At 44.7% G+C, this 23,360-nt stretch overlaps 1 protein-coding gene across 2 annotated transcripts in view; it reads right to left on the bottom strand.

The window, feature by feature from the left end:
• The window catches only part of LOC138472788 (protein-arginine deiminase type-1-like), a 432,575-nt gene that overhangs the window by 124,840 nt on the left and 284,375 nt on the right, over positions 1-23,360 (bottom strand). For both annotated transcript variants that reach the window (XM_069611134.1, XM_069611135.1), the window contains exon 12: positions 17,665-17,809. In XM_069611134.1, the coding sequence (XP_069467235.1) occupies positions 17,665-17,809 (145 nt within the window). The remainder of the gene's footprint in view (positions 1-17,664; positions 17,810-23,360) is intronic.

Here is a 23,360-nt window from a genome sequence, read left to right as displayed (position 1 = left end):
TTAATTAAAGCATTGGAAAAGTGAAAGGATACAAACACAAAATACAATTGAAAGAAAGAGTCAATCATATGTCACATAATCTAAGACCTATACACATAGCATTGAGAGAGGATGTTAAAACAGAATTATACAGGTTGGAAAGTGAAGGGGTGATCGAGAAAATGGATGCGTCTCAATGGGTTTTTCCCATTGTGGTAGTGAAGAAACCCTATGCGAAAGTAAATATATGCATAGATTTGAGAGAGTTAAACAAAGCCATAATTATTGAGAAATACTCTCTGCCCGTGATTTTAGAAATGTTGAACTTGATTGCAGGTGCAGACACTTCTTTTACTATTGATTTGTCAGCTGCTTATCATCAAATACAATTGCACCAAGATCCCCAGAAATACACCACTTTTATCACTCCATTTGGTTTGTATAGGTATATTAGGATGCCGTTTGGATTAGACTCAGCTGCCACAGTATTTCAGAGGATCATGACACATTTTTTGGAGGGTATCCCGGGAATACATGTTTTTCAAGACGACATATTAGTGCGTGGACATGGAACAAGTGAACATGATGAGAGATTAGTGACAGTCTTTGAAAAGTTGGATGAGAAAGGTTTAACTGTAGAACATAGTAAATGTAAGTTTGGTAGCCATGAAGTAGATCATCTGGGATACACGTTATCAAGAGAGAGTTACAAACCTACATTTAAAGCGATGGAGGCTATTGAAAAGGCACCTTATCCACAAAATAAGGATGAATTGCGCTCCTTTTTGGGATTAGCAGAGTATTATAACAAGTTTGTAGAGCATTTTGCTGAAATCACTCAACCTTTGAGAGAACTTATGAAAAAGGATGGTAGATATAGTTGGACGGAGGAGCTTGAGAAAATTGTAGATGAGATTAAAGATTGTATTATAAAAGCACCATTGTTCTGAGGTTTTGTTCCTGTGAGGAAAGGCACCAGTGGGCACCAGTGGGAAAGGCGTAGGTGCTGTGTTATCTCAAATGGAAGGAGACAGGGAGAAAATTGTTATGTTTGCATCGAGAGCAGTGAGTGAGACTGAGGCACGTTATTCAGTGATAGAGAGAGAACTTTTAGCATGCTGTTGGGGTGGAACACTTCAAACAGTATGTATGTGATGAAACGTTTACCATTAAAACTGATCATAAGCCGCTGGTTGAAGTACTAACTGTGAAAGGTATGTCAAGAGCCACACCTAGGATTGCGAGGTTGAGCCTCAAACTATTAGGATACAATTACAATATAGAAAGTTTTCCAGGGAAAAAGAATTGTGTGGCAGACATTCTGTTTGCCATGTGAGGTTGTTGAAGGTGTGGTTGAGAGCTCTGAGGAGCATGAGCACGTGTGTGGAGTTCTACATGCATTCAATCAAGCAAAATGGAGTGAAAGTAACACTGAAGAGGAAGTTCTTATACAAGTTAGGAAATGGATAGCGTAAGGGTGGCCAGAAAAGGAACCTGTGGAAGACAAGTTTAAAAGATATTTCATGGTTAAAGATGAGTTGACAATTGAGGGAGACTCAATTTTGAGAAGTATGAAGGAGATACCCCAGGAGGAGTGAGGCAGGAGATTATTAAGTTAGCACATGAAGGACATCTGGTGGTGACAATAACGAAAAGGAAAGTTAGGGAGAGATGTTGGTGGCCAGCCATGGACACACAGGTTGAAAGGGACGTGAGGTCATGTGCTGCATCTAATACTGACAAAAACATGGTGATTAAGATATCACCACTTACACCTCTACCAGTTCCTGAAGGGCCATGGATGTAATTGGCTATTGATATTTTGGGTCTGTATGAAGGTCTAGGTAGAAGCAATAGATTTTTGTTAGTGCTGATTGACAGGTATAGCAAGTGGCCAGAAATTGCTGTTGTAGATGGAGTTACTTCAGGGAAAGTTATTGATTTCTTGGAGAAATAGTTTAGGAAGGAAGGTATTCCTATTGTCATATTAAGTTACAATGGTCCACAATTTAGGAGCAGGGAGATGGCTGAATGTGTGATGAAGAGGTTTTCAATGGATGTTTTCTTCAATGTACCACCCTGAAATGAATGGGATGGTAGAGGGACTGGATAGAGTGATTGGGGAGTGTGTGCAGTTGCCTTTAGCTAATGGGCTGAATTGCAAGGATAATCTCTGTGATTTGTTATGGAGTTTAAGAATGATGCCTCACAGTACTACAGGAGTGTCACCATTTAGGTTGATGAGGTCATGAACCTAATAGTAAGTTATATCCAGTTTGGTTAAATGGAATTATGGGTGTACCAGTGGTGGATCAGAATTTTGTGGCTGATAAGATGTTGGAAAGTCAGAGGAAGCTTAAGGAATATCATGACAAGAAATACAAGTATAGTATTGTGTGGAAACGCGGACAATTTCAGGTTGGTGATATGGTTACAGTATGAAAAGGAAGAATGGGTAGGAAAGGAGTTTCTAAATTTTCTAATCCCATGACAGTAATTGAATGTTTTGGAAAAGCTGCCAGAGTAGAGGGTGGTGCAGTTTGGAATCACAACCAGGTGTTTAAATTGTTATGTGACAGAGTGCAAAAAGAATAATGATTTGGTGGTGAGGTATGGGATCATTGGGAATATGCGCCTGTATCAAGTGGCATAAGAGATAATGTAAGGTTGGACAATGAGTTGGTGGGCATGGAAATTAAGAGAAGTCCCAGAGTATTTAGGTTGCCAAGCAGGTTGAGAGTTCCTGAAGTATCGATCATATCTACATGTTTTGCAAAATGTAGTTCTATACGGTTCCTGTGGTTAGCCCAGCGAATTATATCCTGTGATATTACTATGCCAACTAATTTTATCTTGTATATATGTTTTTTTTTTTTTTCCAGGTAGATCAAAGACTGAAATGTTATCATCAACCACTAGTGTGTGAAATACTGCTTTGTTATGACATATTTGTTTCCTTAGTATACACTGTAGGGCCATCTATATGGCGTTATTGTTTTTTGTTGTTTTTATGTTTTCTACTGCAATTCAGGGAAGGGGGATGTGTGGTATTCCATTTGTTATTATAGCTTTGTATTCATATTACTGTGGCTAAGGATAGAAGGTAGAATGTTCGGTACTAAGAATGCGTGGCGAGTGTTCTGGTAGAGACAGTTGAAGGATAGCAGGAGAGTGGTTAGCACCTTTGGTGGGGCCTGTTATCATTCCTGAATTATCTTAATAAAGATACTTTGAAAGGTAACTTACGTGTCCTGCTGACTACTTCAGACTCATCTTGGTTTTTATCAACAGGTTTCAGATACCTCCAGGATCATTGGTACATGTAGGATGCAGATTTGTCCTATCAGTTTCTTGTTCCTTTTTTGGATTTTCCAGCCTTGGTATGAATCACACCTATCCTTATCACTCTGTTTAACATAGGCCATGTGCTTGTTCAGTTCTTTCAGTCTCTCATTCTCTGGTTGGCTTCCCCAGCCTTGATATACAATGTTCGTATATCTTTCACTCTCTTTTAACTGAGTCTTGTGACCATTCTGTTTTCTTAAACTCTTGTATCTTTGTCGGTTTCAATACTCGTGGGCACGGAAGTACATAGCCCTCACAGGCGTCCTGGCTTTGGAAGCATTTTCTTCCTAGTCAGTACTCTTCGTATCGGCAAAGACACTTGCCATCTGGAGCTCAGCGATCTGGGCTTCTTTCTGTTCCCTGGTCTCGGCGTTGGCTGCTGGGTGCCTGGCCCACCACTTTTCTCCAATGGTTGCGCCACTAAGGGAAGATGGTTTTCTCTCCATCTCCCTATCTCTCCTTGCTCGGTCAGAGAGCCTGCCTCCATTTAGCAGGTCTTGCTTCTCCCACGCCACCACTGGCTCCACGGCTTGGTACAGCTCTTCCCTTCCAGGACGTCGTTTTAGAGGCTCTCGTCTGTGTATCGATGATTCTCCTTGCTGCTCTTATGCACGTCACCAACAAAAAAATAATTATGTCCGTCTTCTTTGCTCATGGCATTCAGATGATGTTCAGCATTACCTGAAGCCAATAGAGTGTAGGACGGATCTTTGTTCATTATAGTTGTAACGGGGGGTATCCAAGTCTTTCTCACACCCTTATAAACAGAAAGTGTGTTTTGGACTGTGAGTGCCTTATTGGAATGGGAGTACTTGTCCTAAAGAAGGGAGTCACTCCCAGTGATGTCCTACTTACCCGGACCCCTAGGGAGGGTCTTGCTTAGCAGGCTCACCTCCGGAGCCTCAAAGGGAGTACCTTCCCCCTGGAGAGGCAGGATGATTGGCCTAATTTGTTACATTGCTATTTTATGCTATATGGCATTTGTAAAGTGCCTAATGCCATTGGTATGGCCTCCAAGCAGTCCGATTAGCTGAACCCTTCACCACCCTCACACTTCCCAAGTCTAAGCACCTTGTTGCTCAGTCACACTATCCAGATAGAGTTTGGCTAGAGCTTAGTTTCTTTCTCTGTTCACCAGAACAGCATGGCCTCCCAGAAAATGTCCAGGGGACGGTTTCTCAAAATCCCTCTCAACAAGAAGATTCTGAGCAATCATATGAATCTGAGGATGACCGAATGTGAACTCCAGAAGGTCTGAAAACAAGATCTTTTGGACCAGTATGGGGCTATCAGGAGCATCCTGCAGTGCTCAACCTTCCTGAACTTGTGAATGACTTTGCTCACCAGATTAATGGGGCTAAGGCATACAAAAACGGAACCACCCAGGATATCAGGAAGCCATCCACAAGAAATCAAGCTCGGTCGCTTCACCCCGCCCCCACCCCCCGAGAGGCATAGTGGGAAATTGGGAATTTTGCTCCGTGGTAAATAAATCTATCAAGGGTCGACCATGTATGTGGATAATCTTCGCTACAATGTTCCTGTTAAACTTCCATTCATAAGAAGAGTTCTTCAGGCTGCTCAGGGCATCTGCCAGAATGTTGAAAGTCCCCGCTAAGTGGCTTGCCTGCAGAAAAATGTAGTTCTAAATAGCCTAGTCCCACAGCTGTCAGGCTAGTCTGCCCAAAGGTGGAGATATGGTCCCTCAACGCTTGTTCACATTGTATACTGTCATCATATTGTCTGAGAGGACCAGCACCTGGTGGCATTAAAGAGAAGGAAGAAAGGCTTGAAGAGCCATCCAAATTTAATTTCAACTTGAGCATGTTGATGTGGAGTAACTTGTTTCGTGTTGACCAAAGATAGTGTACTTGCAGATGACCTAGAGTTCTTCCCTACCCCAAAAGGGATGCATCTGTCAACATTGAGCGAAAAAGGCTTGGTTGTGAAAGGGAAAACCTTCTGAGAGGCTGGGTTCCCGTGACCAACTGTTGAGGTTCCCAAACATCTCTAGTGAGATGGGCACCAAGGCCCACTGGGGGGGAATGTCCTACTTCCAATGGTGCACCAATTGTAGTCTGTGGCATGTGGTGTTTGGGGAATGGGACCACCATGATGCACAAGGACATGAATCCCAGGAGCCTCTTGAACATCAGCACCCGTAGGTGCACAGAATTGCTAAAGCTTTTGCACAGCTGAGTGATCTCATTCATTCTGTCCTCTGGAGGGAAAGCCTTCCGAAGGGGGTATCCAACATTCAGCCAATGAAAGGCAGACATTGGGATGGTAAGAGGCTCAACTTCTTCCATTAGATGGACAAGCGCAGGGAAAACACTAGTTTGAGTACCTTCCCTCCCCAGTGGGCCCTCATCAACCTGTCATCTAGTTACAGGTAATTGTGATTGCCCTGCCTATGGAGTGTGTCCATGGTGGAATCCACCTCCTTGGAGAAATCCTGGGAACATGTACTGAGGCCAAAAAGAGGTTCCATGCACTGGCACTGCAAAGAGCCCATGGAGAAACTCAGGAACTTGCAATGTGAAGGCCAAATGGAGATATTCATGTAGGCATACTGCAAGTCAACCACGCATATCCAGTCCCCTTCTGCACAAATGACAGAATCTGGGCAGGAGTAACATTGAATTTCTATGGTGGGAAGTGGGAAGGCAGAGATAGAACTGGGATAGGTTCAGGATCAGCTTACATCTGACCTTGTGCTTCTCGATCCCGCAGACTTGCGAGTAGAACCCAAAGCCTTTCGCTGACCTTGGGATCCTGCCCATTGCCCTCCAATCTAGCAGCCAATCTTTGCTTTTAGGAGGTAGAGAGAAGGAATGGGGGGAGGAGCGAAAAATCTAGCGAGGGATTCTGCACTCTCCAGCGAACAGTGGGAGGGTACATGGATCTCAGGTGAACCGCTTCCATTAATTCTGGCCTTCAGTCACCCAACCTTCTACAGAAGTGAGGTGGCTCAATCTGAAATTGAGCTTCATTGCTTTCCCTGGAGGGGAAGAATCCCTTTGTCCTGTGCTGGGCCTCCAGAAAAGGAAAGGTCTTGTTGCTCTCTCCTGTCCTTGAAACATTGCTGAAAAGACCTAAATCCCGGTAAAGACCTGCTCCTGTCAGGCTTGGGAGCAGTGGAGGGTGATGCCTTCGATATGAGCTTGAGATTGTAGTTAAGGATTTAGCCATTAGTGTGTCAGCCTTTTCCTTAGTAAGGATCTCATTGTTCATGCTGTGAAAAAACTGGGTGGCATCAAAGTAAGTTTGAGTACTGTAATGGAACCTATAGAGTAATCACAGAATCCCAGGCTAAAGTCTCCTCCCATGTGGTCAGGCAAAGGCAGTCGCTACCTGATTCTAACTTGGGGGTGGTGTTATGAGGGAGGATCACATGGGAGAAGAAGGCCCTCAAGGGAATGTGGTGATTCTGTCAAGAGAAACAGTATTCATCCTCTTCTGAGGATGAGGTTTCCCTAATGCCTGAATATCAAATGGCATGTTGTAACAGTAGGACCTCCCCTCTCAGACTTAAACACGGTGTCCAACATAAGAACCCTTTTTTATAAACATGAAAACTATGTATATAAGGAACAGGGAGCAAATACAACTTCTTTTAGTGGTTATATTTCTGCAATGTGTTTGGATTATAAACCGAAGAGAAGACCATTACTTCCTTTACCATCTTCCCTTAAAAGTACATATTATAAACAGAATAGATATGATGATGTTAAAACTAGAAACATTAAAGTCTCCAAGTTCCATAATACCACTAGTACTGAGATGGGGAGAAGGGTTACCAAAGAGTAATGTGTGGTCTAGTTGTTGTAATGACCCACACCTGGGCGGGACCTTTAAACATTTAAAGGCCCTTCAGGTGTCGGCCAAGCAAAAGCAGCAGGAAGAATCAGAGAATAAAGTTTCTGCTGTGCTGACAGTGTTACGCCATGCGGAGAGGCTGGTGGAGGTCATGATCCCTCGTGAATACAGAGGACATGCAGCGGGAAATGGTATAGAGGCTGGAGACCCCACAGGAGACAGATTCCTGTGTTCTGCAGCATGCTCCGGTAAAAGATTCTCACCGGCAAGTGCGCAGCAGGCTTTGTTGACAGTCAGCACGAGAGAAGACATGCTGGCGAGACCTGTCAAATGTTACCGGAGAACCGACAAACAAATCAGGAGTGGAAGCAGCATGTCAGAAGGAGACACCAGCATAGACCTGGGAGTTGGGCTGATGCAGGTGACCCTATGCGCTCCGAGGGAGACTGCTGCTCGATTTTGAATAACAAACTAATGAATTTAAACAGACTTGGCGCAACTCTCCTATTATGAGATGTCGGATGGCAGAACATTGTAACCTTCATTGTCAGAGCCAAAAGGGGAAATAGTCAATAAAGGAAAATTATAACCTGCATTGCCCAAGCAAAAAAGGAGCAATCTTAAATCCAAGAAGACACAACTTTCTTGAAGAAGGTTATCTAAAAAGGGGACAATGGGCCTCATTACACGGATGGCGGTGAACCATGGCGCCATTAGCGCCATGGTTCATGCCGGTAAAATACCGGCACCGCCTTGGTGGAAAGGGGAATTACCGCCCTATTTCAAGGTTGGCTGGGCGGTAATTCCCCCTTCCACCATTGCCCTTCCCCATTCCCATTTTTGCCCAATAGGGCTCTATGGGAATGGGGAAGGCGCTAATTACGGTACCGCAAATTGCGGTACCGTAATTAGCTCCCTGGTCCCTTTGCGGGTTGGTTTTTAACGCCTGCAAAAAGCAGGCGTTAACTTCCCCAACCCGCAAAGGGACCTCGTAGTAAGGCGGTAAGGATTTACCGGTAAAATACCGGTAAACCCTTATCGCCTACCGTGTAATGAGGCCCATTGTAACTTACACTGCCAAAGCCAATGAAAGCTGAAAGTGAACCAAGGCTATCTGAATATGACAGTCCCATAAGAAGACACCTCAACGGAAGAAGTTGTAACCCACATTACCCACAGCCAAGAGGTTGTGTAAAAGAAATTCAGATACAGCAGGCGAGATACCCTCCTTAAAGCAAGGAACAAGGTGGAGAGAAGTGTAACCTGCATGGCCTATGGTCAACAGATCGATATGAAATCTATTAATCTTTTGTGTATTATGCTGGAGAAAGAAACTGTATGCCAATTGTGTTATCAGGCCTTACCACCAATTACAAGTTCTAGTAGTAGGAGTTTTATTCTGGCAGGAGAGTAAACCAGGAATGGGACAGTTAGTGGGTAGTCCTGGCAGGCGAGTGGACCAGAAATAAGATCATTTGAAGAACTGTAAATGTGGTAGAAGGTTGTGATGAAAGGAAGTGGCAAAGCCATTATAGTGTTTGATAAACTGTTGTATAACTACCCTGACAAAGGTATTTTTTCTGAAGAAGAAATATGAAGTGGTAACAATTGATTGATCTACAGAGAACATTTACTTTGATTTATGACTTGTTGCATGAAAACAAAGTTTTTGGTTCATCAAGCAGAAGATTGTGGAAACTATTTTTTGCCATTGAGGAAAACGTTTTTAAACCAAGATATTTACTTTGCCAAGTATGAACATATTGAATGAAAATAACTTAATTCTTCTTGGAGTGGGACTTGGCTAATACAAAGAACATTTCTGACATTGAAGTTTGGTTTGAAAAATCCTGACTTGATCCAGTAGAAGGGGGTCCAACACTGCTCACAAGGATTCCTGTGTATAACATTTGCGTTGAATGTAGTGTAAATTGCCAACTAATTTCTGTATGATTTTGTTGTATGTATTAGTGTGAGGGACAGATACTTTTGGACATTAAGTCCATTTTCTTTAGCCTTAGTTTGTTAGGTAAGGAAATCCTTATTAGGCTGGGGAAAGGTGGGCATTTGTCTCAGCCCTTTTCATTAAATAAAATGGAAAATTGTGAGAAAACTCTACTTATGTGTCCATCTCACACTCCTTATCCCTCACAGTACCTTATTTTGGGCATCTTGAAAAAGATGAGTGCTCCCCAGTCATGCATGATGCCTGAAATCAGCTGCAATGCACATGCCCCTCGAGGCTGTGCGATGTTTCTGCCCCCAGAATGTCACTTGCCATGGCCTTAACTTCAGCCGCACCTGCTACAAACTGGTCCTGCTTATCTTCTGGGAGCCATTGTGAAATATTGGCTATATTGCACCATAACCTGGTTTTATATGTTGAAAGGATGATGTCCGTGTTGATATGGTAAAGATGTAGTGTCGCACTGGCATGATGTTCTCATCCTTCACTGGAGGGACCAATAATAAAACCGATGATAGGTTGAGCCAGAGCTGGCACCACCATCGCAAACTGGGCCGGTGGGTGCAAAGCTAGGCATACCTTTTCCTCCTCCTGCAATCTATATTTGGCCATCAGTCGCTTGTCTATAGGCAGCACAGCATGGGACTTGCTCCGTTACCTCTAGGCCTCCTGAATCAAAATGTTGCATAGGTAACCCTTAAGAGGAGCAACTGAAGGCCTCTGCAGGAAGTCCAGCCCCCCCCCTACTGCCTGTATGTTGGAAGCCTAAAACTGCACCATGCTTGACACCAGTAGTTATGACCATACCGCAACAAGTGTTTGAGAAAAGGTGTCCGTTAAGAAAGCCGTACCAGATGCATGCTCAAAGAAATTACAATCTCTTGGAAGAGGCCCATGAAAGCATATGAAAATGAGAGAAAGAGGAGCTGGTGATGCCACAAGAAGAGTGACACACTAGGAAGATAAGAAGAAGAAGATGTATGGACCCTATAGAAACTGATGATGAGATAAGGAGTCGAGCAAATTTTCATGTGCTAGGTGAAGAGAGTGTGTGTGTGAGAGAGAGAGAGAGAGAGAGAGAAAGAGAGAGAGAGAGAGAGAGAAGAAAATGCAAGCCGTTCAACAACTGTACAGATGTAGTAACTCAAGTAGTCTAAGTGATCATAGAAGCTTACTATACGTAGTGAATAGGCTGCAGGCAAAGCCGCCATTATATAGTGTCTGTACATCGGTGCCACAAACTTTAGTACATTCAAACTCACGGAGAAAGAAGGATTGAGAGCTGTGTGTGTCGCAGCAAAGAAGTAGCTGGAGATCACAGACTTGATGGGTGAAGCTATTTGGCCTGATATCAAGGTCGAAGCAAGCCAAGGCCAGCTATGTATTCTCAAAAGCAGCAGACGTGAGAAGCTGAATCGCTCCTTGTTAAGGTGCAAAGAAAAAACACCATGAGTGCCAAATTCTATTCTTTTAAGACAATTAAATGCTGCAAATCAGGCTGAAGTATGATCTCCTGTCATGTGGAACAAGGATGAAAATAGTAGTAGGGCATGCACACCAGAACTGTGATAAGAGTGTGCCCGAACTCCCTTATATTCCCAGAGACGAGAATACATTGCACGGCCAAGTTGAAAGGCAGTCTTCATGGCAGAAGGCATAGACGATGAGATGTTGGGCTAATTGGGTGGGAAAGCAAAGTCATGCCCAACTCCCGACACCTGGGTATGAGCTTACGTGCTGCTAAGGAGCCGAATGATCATTGGCACGAACATGCCAACCAATTGTAGACGGGCCTATAACTAAGGGCCTTATAGTTTGAGAGCCAATGGTGTACCATGTGCTTAATAAGTGTTGAGGATGACTTGCCTAGAGACAGGAGTTGTCCACCTGACAGTAGAGGTCCTATCACAACCCGCCCCCATATAGAAAGCATACTTAGATGTTCCCCTTGAACCAACCACAATCCTCCTTAGGTTTTTCTTATTTGCCATGCAGCATGACGTCACTAAGGATGAATGTTTTGTATATAAACGTGTTTTTATGTAAAATGTATTGAGAGCTCGAGAGAACGTCCGTTGATGTCATTTGTAACTCCCTGTTTTAGACAACTGATATTAAAACAGTCAAATTGGACTTTGCCAAATTCCTGAATCGGTCAGATTATTTGGTGTAAGAGTTAATCTGCATCCCATCCTTTGCATGATGTGTTACTGATTGAGGACCTTATGTTCAACCCTGTCCTCAGAAGTTTGCCCTGGCACACTGAAGCCAAAAACCCCATCTCAAGAGGAGCTGAAGCTAGTCCCAGTGGGCTCAAATGCCATCATCATCAGGACCCTCTCATGGCAATCCCTGACCCTGCCCGTCTCCTCTTCATACTCTGGCTGAAACTCATCTTCTATGGCTTGTGGGGTAAAGACCCCAGATAAGGGTTTGTGGTACCAGGGGAAGCTGCCCGAGGACTCAGCAATAAGGCCTGAGTAAATGCCTGAGGAGCCTGTGGTCATGACAGCAGCACTTACACCTACTGTTGATGGTAACAAAGAAGGTCGGAATGGCATGACTAGAAGGGACTGCAGGATCATGTTTTTGCTATGTGGCATAAGAACGCCTTCTTGGTAGGAGTAGCCATGTTTTGCATAAATTTCACAACAAAAGAGATTTATTTTTTTAAGAAAGAAGAGAACTGCCTTGCAGTGGAAATGGGCCTGCAAGGAAGGGATGCCATCCGTTGTGTCCAGATTGGCTCTGGAAACAATACAACAGAGATGTTGAGAGCGTTTGGTAGTACTCCATCCACGGACAGCTGGTGAGGACCAGTCGACCAATGCCACTTGGGACAACCTGTCGGGTACATGAAACAAGGTCGAGCCTCCATCACTGACTGCTGAGAGGTGTTTGAGCTGAGAGCTTCCTGTCTCCTGAGGGTTCCCAGTCGATAATAGCTCAGTGCCCAAATTCAGGAGACTTGGTGCTCTCCCCAGGGCTGCTGTAGGGTTCGACAGCACAGGGAGAGGTCCTCCCTGGATGGCCAGTGTTCCATCTTGGGGACCCGGACATGCAGTGGATTTCCATGCATGGTATGAGGTACCCCACAATAGGAGGAGACATAACTCTGGACGTGAGTGCCTGGAGGAGTCTCACAAAGGATAAACAACATTCAAACTGACCTGGCTTCAGCATTGCCTTCCTGGAACGGTTCCGGTGCTGGATTTGGGAGGGATTTTTAGGCTCACCTACACCACTGGCCGATATGGTTGGTCTCCATCCCAGCCAGCAAAGCCTGAGGAGAGCCCTCAAAAAAGGGGCCCCGGTAGGCAGATTTATCACGGAAGCACCGGCACTGTTTGCAACGGTGCCGGTGCTTCCGTCTCCCCACTCCCATGGAGTCTATCATGGGAATGGGGACTTACAAAGTCCGGCACCTGAATTCCCGCGCCACTGGGACTTGTAATGTCCTAGTGGCACTGGGAAGTCAGACACCAGATTTGGTGTTACAATGTTGGTGGCAACTCGCTGCTGGCACCGGCGGGTTACCACCAACCTCGTAATGAAGCCCGCTGCGTCTTAACTTTGAAAACGTTTTGGAATCGCTGGGGCACAGAAAGAGCTCCTTGTAGCTCGATCGTCATGTTGCAAAGGCCCTAAGGGAAAGAGCATTGCAATCATCACAAAGTGACCACTAGAAGTCCGGACTAAGGAGGCCAAGAACAAGCATTGAGCGAGCGCAGGCCCAGGAACAAGGCAGAGGTGCATTAGTGGACAGAGCTGTAGCAAGTGCTCCTTACCCAACAATGAAGAGAAAGGGACTGGCGATTGGCAACCAAGGAGAGCGTAAGAGAGGGTCTGACATGTGGTGAGCCTGCCCATGCAACCTCAGCATTGTTTTTCAGAACTAATTGTATCAAGAGTTTTTCATGTTGCCTAAAATCCTACAGAAGGTTGACGCATTGATATGCGGTAAAGACATTTTTTGGTACAGAGAAATTGTGTCAATTTCTCTGCTGCTGCAAAGAAATAAACTGTTGCCTGCTTCTACAAGAAATCGAGTATTGTACTTTGTTTCTTGCTACAATTCCCCAATTTCTGAAGACACATGTATCTCTTCATTACAACTTATGGACCCTCCAGGATATTGTGGCATGAAATGGAAAATTTTGCGGCACAAACAAGCTAATTTTCCGGCACAAAATTGTACTTATTGCGTCATTTTTGCAGCCAATTTCTTCATGACTTGAGGGTGTAAGATTGGCTCATTCCTGGAAAGAAGCAGTGTGAGGCTACGAGAGAGCCTGGTTGTCATTATTTGTACCTTTTGGATGAATTTAATAGGAAGAGTCGTAGATGTCCCTGGCTTGACAGGAGAGTATTTGTTTTGCTCTACATTTTTGGTTTAATGCACATGCCTATTTAATATTATTAACAATATTGATAATGATCAGTGGTAATGGTGAAAACATTCCCCTTCTATGTTCTCTAAACCACCAAACACCAACACACGTCTCCTTCCAACACCTCTGACACTCACCAATTCCTCATCATAACTTACACTCCCAAATCTCACTCATGTGCATACTCACATTCTCATGCACATTGCCAAATCACAACCCGCTCTACACCAGTCTCTGCCACACCCGAAATCCTACTCCCAACTCACAACTTACACTCCACAAGTCCTCCCGCAGTCCAGAGTACTTCAATCTTTCTTGCTACTTCTGCATCTTGCTTCTCCCATTCTATCGCGCACTTCCTACATTCTTTCTTCCAATCTGCAGCTCGCTGCCTCTTTCCGGCCAACCGCTCTCTCTCTGCTTTCTGGCCCACCACTTCCCCCTCTGCTTTCTTGCCTATAACTCCCCATCTGGCCCATCACTACTTGTCCTTCTCCCCCACATATTGTGACTATTTTAAAAAATGTAAAAAATTTAGATTTTGGCCCAGATCCTCAAAAAATGGGACATCTAAAAATAGATCAGAGGATATGCTGCTTTTATATTACCAATTTTTGGAAATTGGCATATCACCTTATTCTCAAAGGTGACCTGCACCTTTCCATGGGGCTGATGCGCTGGCCAGCTGCCTTGAATATATTACTATTGGAAGCGCTGTCCCGACACTGTTCTAGAGGGTCCCAGCGCATCTCACCATGACGGACCCTTGAGGGACCCATCACTGTAAAAAGCAATTAAATGTAATCATTTCTGTCCTGTTCGATTAACAGAAATGCAAGTGAGGCATCAGTGGTTCATACCTCAGCTGTCACACTTAAAAAATAAAAGTTGCATGACAGGAACCGGAAAGACCCTGTCATGCAATGCGCACACCCCCATGCCCCTGGGCTTATTCAAAGTAGACACGTGGTTGCCTCCTTTGTTTTCTGCACATTTAAAAGCGCATCCTGTTTGTTAATTCGTGATGCACTTTTAAATGCCCCCTTATTTGCGCAAAGAGGTGAAAAGGCCACCTGAGTAGGCGCATATATGATGCGCCCATGCAGATGTCCTTTGTGGATGGGGCTGCTCTTTTTTTTGGCACAAGTGATGAGATGTGCTAGCGCATTTCTTTATTTGTGCCAAAAAAAGGTTTTGAGAATCTAGGCCCTTGTGTCATTTTTGTTCAAAACTGTCATTTTTGCAGAAATTGCTGTTTTTGTGCCTTTAAATTGTTTTTTTTTAAATCCGTTTTCGCTGCAGTTTGCTGGATCGCAAAATCGCTATAAACTGGAGGGTCTAATTTTCATCTACATTAACTCACAAACCTTTCTGCATATTCCTGCCTATTTCCATTCCAAAAAGCCTAAAGGTGGCAACCCAAGCCATATATTCATGTGCTTTTCAAGATTCTTCCCAGTCCTATATAGTAACACTTGTACTCAATTTACTTTTGCATTAAAAATGCTTCATCTTCACGTGCCATAAAGGCCAACATCTCCTTTTTTCTTTGGAATGGCCTTCGATTGTAAGTTGATAACGAGGCTTGTGTACGTAGTGGGCCAGGTGGGCATTGCACGGCATGCTTTAGGGTGGGGTGTGGTGTAAGGCAGGGTTGTGTGTTGCCCCCCATTTGTTTCTGTCTCTATATCAATGGCCTCTCTCGGGACCTTATTGATGTAATGGCCGACTTTTTGGTATTGGGGGGAAGGGGCTTCCCAGTATTGGCCTATGCGGAGGATCAGTCCTATTAGCAAGAACACCTAGGGCCTCACAAGTCTTGATTAACGCCTACTCAACTTTTATGAACAATTTGGGCCTAAAAATTAACACTAAGAAGTCAGCAGTAATGGCCTGTGTAGGAAGAAAGCGTCCAGTGCCCATGAAACCTATGTTATGGGCTGGGGAAATAATCCCTAGAGTCAAGGTGTTTGACTATCTTGGAATCAGTTTCTCCGAGGCCTTAAATGGCAGGGCCCATGTGGCAAAGCAATCCATAAAGATGAGTCAACAGATAGGTGGCTTATTTAGATTTATGTCAAAATGTAGGGCTCAGCCCCTTGATGTGATCATGAAGATCTATGGTGCACAGACTGTGACTATCACCATGTATGGTGCAGCCATTTGAGGTTTTCAAAATGTGGCTGAAATACAGGGTAAAGAGAGTAAATTCTTCAAAAATATGCTGGGGCTCCCGACCAGTGCTTCTGGAATAGCTATCCATAGAGAACTGGGGGCAGAGTTTTGGGAGGACCAGTGGGCGATGGCACCTCTTTTTTTCTGGGTTCGGCTGTGGGCCAATGAATACGCCACTCTTTGCCACTTTATCATTCGTACAGTGTTGGGCAGACCTGGCTGGAAAAAAATCCCTTGGCTAGCTTATGTTTCGGCAAATTTGGGGGAGGTTAATCTAAGTGCCCTCTTCCCGCCTGCTTCTCTAATAACTAAGCAAGAGGGGGTAGCTTACAAAGCCACACTGGGAGAAACCATTGTAAGGAAAAGAATTCTCCTTGAGTATGGTCAGAAACGTGGCCCATTTCACTCTAGTATCAGCAGACTCACCGGAATTCAACCTTATTTGACATGGAGCCCTCATAAAAAAAGATAGATGGCTGATTACGAGGGCACGTTTTGATTCTCTTCGGCTACAAGGAAACACGTATAACTGGAAAGGTTTTCCTAATCATGCGAGCGGCCCGGTTTGCGGCTATCAGCGCGAGGACCTTCCACATTTGTTGTTTTTCTGTACAGGGTATGTTGGTATACGCAGAATGACTTTGGTCCCGGCCCTCAAAAAAACAGCGATCCGCTCACATAGGGTTGCACTTGTGTTTCTCTTGAGTGCCGAGACGTCTTTACATCCTGGGCTCTGTTGACCTTTTTAAAAAGAGCGATGTATTTCAGAAAGAGCTTACTAAAACTGCAAGGTGGTGGAAGCTAGTGCTATGAATCATACAACTCTCTGTATATTGGGTTAATTGGTTGAGTTCTGTCTTCTGCCCGATTTTATTTCTCTATTTTAATCTGGCCACCTAATATGTAACTAAGTGACAGTCTATTTTTTTATTGTACCTTGCCTATTGTAATATCCATTGACTCTGTTTTTTTCTTTTATATAATCGTAATTTTGATATGTGCACAATTGTACTTTTGTCGTTTAATGGAACTTTTTATATTTCCGAATAAACTTGTCTGATTGATTGATTGTAAGTTGTTCTTTGAATCATGGAGTTCACCTTCAAATTGACTGATGAGGCCCGACTAGGCGGAAACACGTGACTGAGGTTGCTGCTGGTACGCTTGTTGAGAGGAGATTTGCCTGGCATTTCGGTGCTGGACTGCCCAAGTGGGTGGGACCAGACTGATATGCAAATAGATATTTCTCCTCTGTGAAAGGTACATTGATTAAAAACGCAGTTACAGACCCTCCCGAGTTGGCACCTTCTAAGAAAACAGGTTATTTGTCCGTGTACGTTCTCAGTAGAGGAGCTACCAACACCCCCCTTTTTTTTGTATGCATGCACTGCTCGAGAACTAATTTACATTGCATGGTGTACCCATGCAGGGCGATAATGATCAGCATATGGTGAAATATGTTTTCATGTGTTGCAAAAGATCACTAGTAAAGGAAGGAGGGAACCGACGTAAGGTGGGGGTGCCCTGAGGGACGCCTCATCATCATGGCTAGTTTCAGGCAGGAGCTCTGAGAGAAACTGCAGCATTCATGCGAGGGCTCTGATGAATGGGCACCCATGCAACTTTTGGAGATCTGTCCATCGCGTGATGGCTGTTGGGATTCTGCAGGTTACCTTGAAAAGCAAGAGTACCTTAAATTGGTACAGGCTATCAAAAGTTGCATAGCGTTCTTACAGTTCCTGTTTGAAGCTGCATTGGTGGAAGCAGTGTACTAAAAGCATTGCAATATGTACATTACATTTCAATCCAACATTGATTGAGCTTTAGAAAAAATATAATTTTCAATACAAGACAAATACATAAACCACAATGAGTTATGCACAGAAGACTAAATCTGATGTTCCCGTAGGAATGGCTCCCCCTTAGCCCCTTTTCAAATCTATTTCTGACAGATTGCAATTTTCTTTCCAAACAATCACGCTCCAATACCTTTTGATTTTGCGCTGGGACAAAGGTCATGAACTCATCCACATGGCCTACGATCAGCCAGTCGGAGTAGAGCTCCACGGGGGCCTGTACCTGCTGTGCGTAGAGGAAGTCGCGCACCACCTGAGTCATCCTCCGTCCAGTGTTCCTGAGATGGGGATGCCAAGAATTCAACTCAGATATCATAGAAGGACTTAGTAATGCATAGCTAACACAATCATCCCAATGTCAGACTTTCCACCACTCAAACATTTGGAAAGTGCCTCCCCTATTCACCACAGAGTTTCATATTCATCTTGAAAGAGGCAAGCATCAAAACATGCCTCAAACACTGCTAAGGACACACATCCTTAGGATCAAACGGTTGTTCAATAACCATAAACTCTAGGGTTCCAAAATGAGCCCTCACACACTTCGAGGAAAATGTCTTTTCATACTCGAATAATTGCACACTTGTATGAAGATAAAAGTGCTCTTTGTAGTACAAAACACCTGAGCAATGGGTCCCAGCTAACACTCCCTGCAGGCTTCAAAGAACCCAGCATTGTGGAGTGTGCCTTAAAACCATTAAAGGATGCATGCAATGCAGCAAACTACAAAGAGTCAGCGATTCCACAAGAATAGACTCTGCACTTACATTCTATAACAACATGAACTAAAAGGCAATTCCTGTGCTGGACAGATCACATGCTTGGATTATCAGCTACTAATGACTCCAACAAATTATACAATTTGAAAATCCTCCAACAGTCGGGCACGCTTACCTCAAAAAAGCACGATCCCAGTGAAAAGATTTTTTTCTGATGATCTTTTCACTGAAAGGTCGCTTTAGAAAGACCGCTCAGTGACCGCACTGAGCAGTCTTTCTAAACCAAACTGTCACACCCCTGCCGCAAACGAGTGCGCGCAAGGGCTGACAGGCTCTGCGAGACCTGAACGCGCAGGGCCAGGAGAACAGGTAAGTGTGTGGGTGCGTGTGTCTTGGTGTGTGTGTGTGTTGTATGTATGGGTTTGATTTGGGGGCGTGGGGGTTAGGAGGTGGGGGCTGGGGCTGAGAGATGGGGATTTGTGTGTGCTGGTGTGTGTGTGTTTTGGTTTAGGAGTGGGGGAGCTGAGACTGAAATCCCAGGGGCGAGGGTGGGGGTAGAGAATTGGAGAGGGGGGGGAGAAAATGGGGGTTAGGTGAAACCCACTGATTATTTTTTTAAATGGGGAAAACCGCATTTTAAAAAAGTCCCAGGAGAAAAAGACCTTTACAACGACGCTTTTCTGATAAAAAGAAAATCGGTCTTTTTCTCTTGAGACCTTTAGAAAAGGTCAATTCACATAGAACCAAAGAGCAGCATAACAGGGGCGCCCTATTTCTCTTCAGAAATGGAAATAAGACAGATTTGCCTCAGCAGGGGTAGACATACACCAGAAAAACACCTAGCCCAAGGAAGTGGTCAGGATACTTTTCTGCAGTGTATTTTGTGTACCATACGAGGAGTTATGTGTAGGGGCAAATCAAAGCTAATTTCTCTCTGCAGAGCTTATGAGGGCATATCTGGCTAAGAAGGGGATCATCAGGATAGAGTACTCTCTGAGGAGGCTGAGCAGACTTGTAAGTCCTCAGCTCAGCAATTTCCGGCTTGGCATCCATTTTGGCATTGCTGCTTATTAGGCATGTCAGCAGCTAAAATGCTGGTCAGTGCAACGAGCAAAGTAACAGACACAAAGCCCACAGGCAAGGACAGGCTGGCCTTCCACAGAAGGATGCGGGACTCACCAATACAATATGTAATGATACAGGCACCCCTAAAGGTAATGGTCAGGTGCTTGTGTGGGCTCAATGGCTGGTACACACAAGCTTGACACAAGATGTGCCCCTCTTGTGCAACAGCAAAAACATACATATGCAACACAGTCTTCCAAGCCACACAGTGGGGGGACTCTTTGCTTCCACAGTCAATTCACCACAGGGCCCCCGAGTACCCCCACCCAATCCCAGACAGAGATATCCTACAAACATTTAGAGGTCAAGCATACAAAATAACCGCATGGAGAGAGTAAGCACCTCCAGTTAGTTTAAGGGGCCAGATGGTGTGGAAGAAATACAGGAATCTAAGACTGAAGGCCCACCATGACACTTTTTAGGTTCTTAATCCAATCATCTACTTATTGAAAATCTAATTGCAGAAGAAAATCTGTTGATGGAGCTGTTCAATTACTAGAGGGGTTTCCCTTGTACATCGGGAATTGCCTTAAGGAACAGGGTGTGCAAGTCCCACTGCGAGACCCACTGTCTCATTGTTACCCAGTGCTACTGTCCATTGTTGTCCCCGGGTTACTCTTTCCACTACTTTTGAGGGAGCCAGGTGGGGTCATAGCATGCCCTCAATGGGCTCGGCCTTGCATGAGACAGCAGAGAAGCAGGGACAGGGAGCCATGCATGCCATTCTGCTCCGCGCACCTGCATGACCCCTGATTTACTGAGAGTAGCCCATGGCAGGATTGAATGGTTTGGAGGATCACGCACCTTCAGGGTAATGCATGCCAGTCTACCACAGCTTCTTTGATCTCCATGCGAGCTCCAGATATCTGCTCATCTAACAGCAGCGTACTGGCCCTATTGGTCAGAGGATGCAGGGGCAAGAGGTTAAGAGAATAGAAGGGGGGCCTGGGTGGTTGGCCCATAAAAAAACATGGTTAAAATGCAGTAACATGACCGAGGTAGCCAGATGTCCCCGATCCACGATCTCACTGTGAGCGAGAAACCAGAGAGAGAAAGTCCAGAGTCCAGGAAAAAGACCTAGGGCAGCCATTGCCAAGTACAATTCGCCACCCAAACCCGATTTCCCTATTTAGGCTGAGGAGGTGTCAGCAAGTTTGTGAAAATGGGGCGAACCCACATAAATTAGAGCAGTCACTGAAGCATGCTGACTAGAATGGCTGATCATGAGGCCACAACTGGGTCTGGTCAGAGGTGGAACGAGGATGGGCGTACTGAGCCCGGTCCACTGTACCCGGACAGGGACCTTGTTTATTTATGGAGTCAGACTACATCAGCACCTGAGCAGAGATTACAAGCAAAACAATTGAACTGTGGGACAAAGGGACCTCAAAACCACCCCGGCGGGCCCACTGGGATACTTATTTGTAACCGTGGCCCATTCTAGCTAGAGGTTGAGGGGGGGACTAGGCACATCACACAGAGTTTGTACCTGTATGGAGTGGACGACATATAGACCTTGATTTGTTAAGTGTCAGGTGGTAAAGGGACATCACCATGACACTATTGGTTGGGGGGAATGTAGGCATGAGGTCAATTGGTCAAATGGATTTCTTTCTTTCACTGATGGGCTGACCACCCTATCAGCAGTCAGGAGACGGGGATGCCGCGGCCTTCTGACAAAATCCAGTAACATTCTAAGATAGAGGAGCTTGGAGTGAGGATGCGCGTCACTGCGCGTCACTGCAGCACTCACGTGCTCCCTATTGTCAGTAGAGACGCCCCTTGACTAGACGCGTACGGCTGGAGCGTCTAAACCTTTTGCAGCCTTTCAGCACGGCCCCAAACACAAGACAGGGCAGTTAAATCTGTGCGAATGCAATGGCCTGCCATTACTCGACGATAGAGTGGTTAAATGGCTGGCCAAGTTTGATAAGGGGCATTTGTAAGTCGTGTGTGCACTTGCATTAAGACTCCGTTTCATCTAATGGTACCCATTGCTTTGGAGACACTGCTTTCTCAGGTAGTGCTTTGGGTCTTTGAGAAGTACAGGGACCGCAGGCTACACTGTAGGTAAAGCGTTGATGCAGAGACCCTTTGTGGAGTTTGTTAACTTAAGACCGTTAAAGGTGTAGACTCATTAGCACCAAAGTTTTGTCTAGTTGTGTTTCTCTCCTGTGATAGACAATATTTGAATTTGCATTTCTTTCCAGCTCCTAGCAAGGCCCTAAATCCCCTGCAGCCATTCCACCTATACACACTCTCTGGCTTTCCATCTGCTTCAAGTGGTTACAGCAGCAAAGCTTATCTCTACTCACCACCCGATTACACGTGAATCCCGGTCCCACATGCCACTTACCATCCCTCTTATCACAAGGACAACCTGCTCCCAGAAGAACGCCATCCGTGATTGGTAAGCTTGCTACACCATCCATCCATGAACGGTCAACGCCGCTTTAAAAAAAAAAAAAAAAAGAGAGTCTCTCTGCACGCCCCAACAACACAGACTAGGAAGGCCTTTTTGGGTGGGAGTGTAAAGCAGGGCTGGACCACACAATAGTTGTTTGTTGTGTTAACCTCACAATTTCTTTCAAGTGCAAGAAATATGTATTTTTTTCGTTACCCACAATGTGGACAATGTTGCACACGTGGGAGGGCCTGGTGTGTCTTCCATTTAAAAGAAACGCTGCAAGGAACCAGACCCAGCCGAACACTGTCTACCAGGACCACTGGATTCACATTTGAGGTACACACGCAACATAACAATTATCCTTTTTTCAAATTCCCTTGGAGGCACCATCTTTCTACATAGCTTTCTTGCCAGCAGACCTCAAGAAGCCCATCACCCTTTGGGTGCATCACTCCTCCCTCCCTTCCCCCCTATCCCCACGAGACCAGGGCTCAGGAGGATCCTGCTTACACCAACGCAACACTAGGCTGACAATTACCTGTAACATCACATGTTTAATAGCCCAGTAACATGTATGCATTATTTTACAGAATTTGTATAGTACAGTGTAGAACATAATTATCTCTAGGCATAGACTCTGTCCAAATTCCTTTTAATTATGTGATCACGAATGACCCGGATGGTGAGCGACTCCCTCTAAAAGCGAGGGTTATTGAAACTATTATTAGAAAATATCAATTTTATGCGAGCCTTCCTTAAGGAGATGCGGCTTGGTTGAAACTTTATTCCAGTACAAAACTGTTCCAGTTTTGATAGTTTAACAGAAAAGTGCCAAATCCCTTCTACCGATGTATTTGGAATGGGGAGTAGGTATCTAAATAATAAAGACTGTCGGGCATTTGAGTTGCAAATATTTCAAATGCAATCAGTGTAATTTGGAGCAAATGGAGTTCTCTCACTACGAGGGTTCCAGGAGAGCTTTCTATTAGCCCATCATATGTTTTGCTGTCTATTGAACCTTTATTTCAAATTGCAATTGGTATTCTGGCAGGCCCATCAAGTAGATAGCATTAATAATTCCAGCCTGATAATGCATGTGGAAATACGTCCAAGCTGTCTTAGTTGAAAAAGGGCCTCATTTGTACACTGTTCCCTCACCTCTTTATAGCTAAGTAAATTACTAGATTGAGCAAATATGAAGGTGGGGTGTACAGAGCGAAGGGCACTGGGAACAGGGTATGTACTTGCGGTCGTATGTGGATGCTTCTGCTCATCCATTCTTCAAGGGCACCCACGAAGGAGTAGTAGAAGAGGCCAGAGTTGTATGTCTATGTCAAAGTACGTAGGATATCAGGAGACCTGAACAATGCAGCTGGTCGCCCTTGTTTTTTTTAAAATGTATTTCTTTTAGGCAAAAATTAGCCTTTAAAAAAAGAAACGCGTACATCATTACAGATATCCATATTTCTCCACATATGTTTTTCGTGTAACCATCCAGCGACCTGTACTACGTCAACAATTTTTCCAGCAGAGTCAAAAAGCAGAGTAAGACATAGTTCAGCTGCTTCTCACGACTAT

The sequence above is a fragment of the Ambystoma mexicanum genome, chromosome 8 (assembly GCF_040938575.1).
Source record: "Ambystoma mexicanum isolate Mex_15411 chromosome 8, UKY_AmexF1_1, whole genome shotgun sequence".
Classification (NCBI taxonomy): Eukaryota; Metazoa; Chordata; class Amphibia; order Caudata; family Ambystomatidae; genus Ambystoma; species Ambystoma mexicanum.
This window is presented reverse-complemented; position numbering and strand designations above follow the sequence as displayed.